At 43.4% G+C, this 3168-nt stretch overlaps 1 protein-coding gene across 1 annotated transcript in view; it reads right to left on the bottom strand.

Annotated features, from left to right (window-relative positions):
- Positions 1-2503, bottom strand: part of LOC102898455 (ATP-dependent RNA helicase DDX3X) — a 12854-nt gene extending 10351 nt beyond the window's left edge. The window contains exon 1 of the mRNA XM_025050983.1: positions 2241-2503. Within this exon, the coding sequence (XP_024906751.1) occupies positions 2241-2285 (45 nt within the window). The 5' untranslated portion in view covers positions 2286-2503. The remainder of the gene's footprint in view (positions 1-2240) is intronic.
- Positions 2504-3168: the final 665 nt, after the last annotated feature.

Here is a 3168-nt window from a genome sequence, read left to right as displayed (position 1 = left end):
ATTATTACCATCAATGTCTCAAAGCCACTGGTTTTCTACTTGGTATTATTTTAAGCATAAAGGTTTCCCTAAAAAGCATTATGACAGTTTGAAGATTACTTAATTTCTTTATCCCCCAAAAACTGTTCAACTGGTTTTAATGTGAATAAATTCCTAAGCAGCAACACCACCATTACCCATCACATAGTGAGTACTGTGACATTAAACTTTGTGTATATTTAATGACAGCTACACTGTGAAGGCAGTATTTACTTTTTCCATTTTAGTGATAAGTTGGTCAGAAACAGTGGGCATTAATGACTTTCAATACTTTTGAAAAGCAATATCTAATCTTAATATCTACCTGTCCCTTCACAGTGATTTCAGTATCTTAGGGAAAAGGTCATTTTACTTTATTGCATTTTGTAATAATCAACCAAGAACTAAGTACTTAGAAGCAGTACAATAATTATTTGCCAAAATAAATTTTAAAAAATATAAAAGACCAAAGCAAAAAGGTTGCTACCACCAGTTTGCAAAGGATATTTGCTATCATGTTTAAAAACTTAGACATGTCTAAAGATATTTGCTATTATGTTTAAAAACTTATGTGTAAGTGTTTTTAAACATAATAGCAAATATCCTTTGCGAACAGGTGGTAGGCAACCTAAGTGCATGAAAAATTACATGCATTATCAATTAAGGTATTACTGTTTCAATTATTCCAAGTTTTTCCAAGTCGAGTTTGCTTACTACTAAGTTCAACAGATTCTGAAGAGCAAAGTTTATAAAAAGTTAAAATGGATTCCACCTTCTCAGAAAATGTTACAAATTCGACTGTCTGTACTATTGATGTCAGATTTTCAATTACTATGGTCTAACATATGAAGTCTCAACAAACTGTAGGCAATAACATAACCATATTGTTAGCAGGAAAATATCGTATTAGTAGACAAGTACGTCAAATAAATTACATTATATTAAAAGTTAGAAAGTAGTGTCAGTATGCATTGTTTCACGACATTTGTTTATAAAGTATTTGTATGACAAGATCATGTCCTAAATCAAGTCCCTCTGTAAAACGCTGAAGATAGAAGCCGAGACAAACTGTACACTTAAAGTGTCAGAACGATTCGCTGTAGAGTTTTTGTGGAGGTTACCACGGTAACGAAATTTCCTGCCTGAGGGAAAAAGCCTGTAACTAGTCTTCTTAAATCCCATACTGCAATTCCCACCCGTAACTGCTCCAATGAAGAGGGCAGGTCCAGGGTTTGACTTATCAATGTTTTATCCCTTACACTGAACAAAGTAAATGACAAAACGTTTATATGCACCGGCTTCGATCTACTCAAGCGCCTAACCTATGAATAGATACAAAAAATAAGTAAGTAAATAAATAAAGACAACTGTTGGGTAATGGCCATTCAGTAACTCTGAACTTATTCAGATCCCTAACCTCGGAGATGAGTCCGCGAAAGCGTCGAACTTCCATATCTCCACACACGGGTCAAGGGAGGCACGTAGCGGCCATTCTTCCCTCCCCTTCTCACTATCCCTTTCCGGCTCTTCTGCGTCACAAAACTTTCCGCTCCGGAAACACAGCCTCGTCATCCAGAGACCTAGAGGCAGGAAACCTCCGGAGAACAAGATTGCTGCTTTGTGGTCTCTTATCGTTAGCCGCCTGCTCAAGTCCCGCAGGACCCGGCCTTCTATTAGTTGACGGCCGCGGTACACAGCCGTGCCGTCCAAACAAAGGAGACCGCCGCCATTACCCCAAGAAAGTCCCACTCCTCCCCCACCACACATCCCGTGGGTGCAGTCCGCCTTCCGCTCCCACACAAACAACGCCTGTAGGCCTGAATGTAGGCTGTCCAGTAAGAACCAAACCCGTCGACACAAAGAATAGTCATCTTTGGTGTACTTCCATCTAAACACTAACCAGTCACTGTTCTCACATGTACCTCTGCAAGACCACACAAATACACAAAAGCCGCCATTATGCATGGCCGGAGACCAATACCTCAAGCCAGGCCGGAACCCGGCCCAAGTTACAATACCAGTTATCGCTAATGCCTCGTCCTTTTTCCACGTAGCCTCCACAAGAATTAACCTAGTTTCTTTCCCCAACAGCCAACAGTCCCACCCACCGCAAACCACACTGAATCAGGAAGAGAGAAATTAAAGTGTCTATTGACCCGCAACATACGTTAAAACAGGGAAAGGGGTCCACACATAGTTTCAATAAGCACATTTAGGCTTACCTGCTGGTCCAGACCAAGCGCATTTTCCACCGCCACATGACTCATGCCTGAAGCGAATCGAGGACGCGGAGACTCAGTGCAGATCCAGCTTATGAAGATGTCAGGGGACCGCTCTCTGAAGTACAGAGCTTGGCAACTGCCGTAATATACGCACTTCACGGCTTTACGTCAGCACGTAAAGCTCCACCTTCCTCCTTTGCCCACTGCTCCAACTCCTTTGTCTCTACCGTTACCTCTGCCTGACCTAACTCGCGTTCGTTTAATCATAACATCGCGAGATATTCTACGAAGTCCGGCGCTCAAACGCTCTCAAAATGCGCGAGAATTTGTTTTCCTCGCGCCCTTCTGTAATGTGTAGGAATTCTTGAAAATTTGAGAGAACTCGCAGTCTCCCGCGCGCCACAGATGAGAAATCTTACAGAGCCAATATACTCCTTCTCTCTCCCACGCTCCTCCACACCTTCTCGGTTTTCCTCCTTTCTCTACCGCTTTCCCTTTATCTTCTCTTTCCGTTCCAGGAATTATAAGTTTCATAAAACATCTCTTTTATAACTAGCCCTTACATGCCTTTGGAAAGCCCCCTAAAGCAGAACTAGTCAAAAAAAGCACAAAACCGAAAAATGTTGAGGATCACGTGACCCCAAGCATCAACCGCGTTGCGCATGTTGTAGAGTTGTCAACGGTGGCTCCAGTAGAATCCTCCGTCTGGGGAGGCGAAAAAACACGAGATTGACAGACGAACTCACCCAAGAGTGGGCGGAAACCGGAGCAGGAAACCGCAGCACAGCCGGCGGCCACAGCTGCCGGGTGTGAATGGCTTAGGCTGCGGGGGTTAAGCCAGGAACCCCACGCCCCTCAGGTTTCCTAGTGGGCAGTGTCGGTTTCATGCAGACGCGGCCTCCGCGTCACGTGGTGAGGGAACAGTAAA

This window comes from Pteropus alecto, unplaced genomic scaffold, assembly GCF_000325575.1.
Source record: "Pteropus alecto unplaced genomic scaffold, ASM32557v1 scaffold18, whole genome shotgun sequence".
In the NCBI taxonomy this organism is placed as follows: domain Eukaryota; kingdom Metazoa; phylum Chordata; class Mammalia; order Chiroptera; family Pteropodidae; genus Pteropus; species Pteropus alecto.
This window is presented reverse-complemented; position numbering and strand designations above follow the sequence as displayed.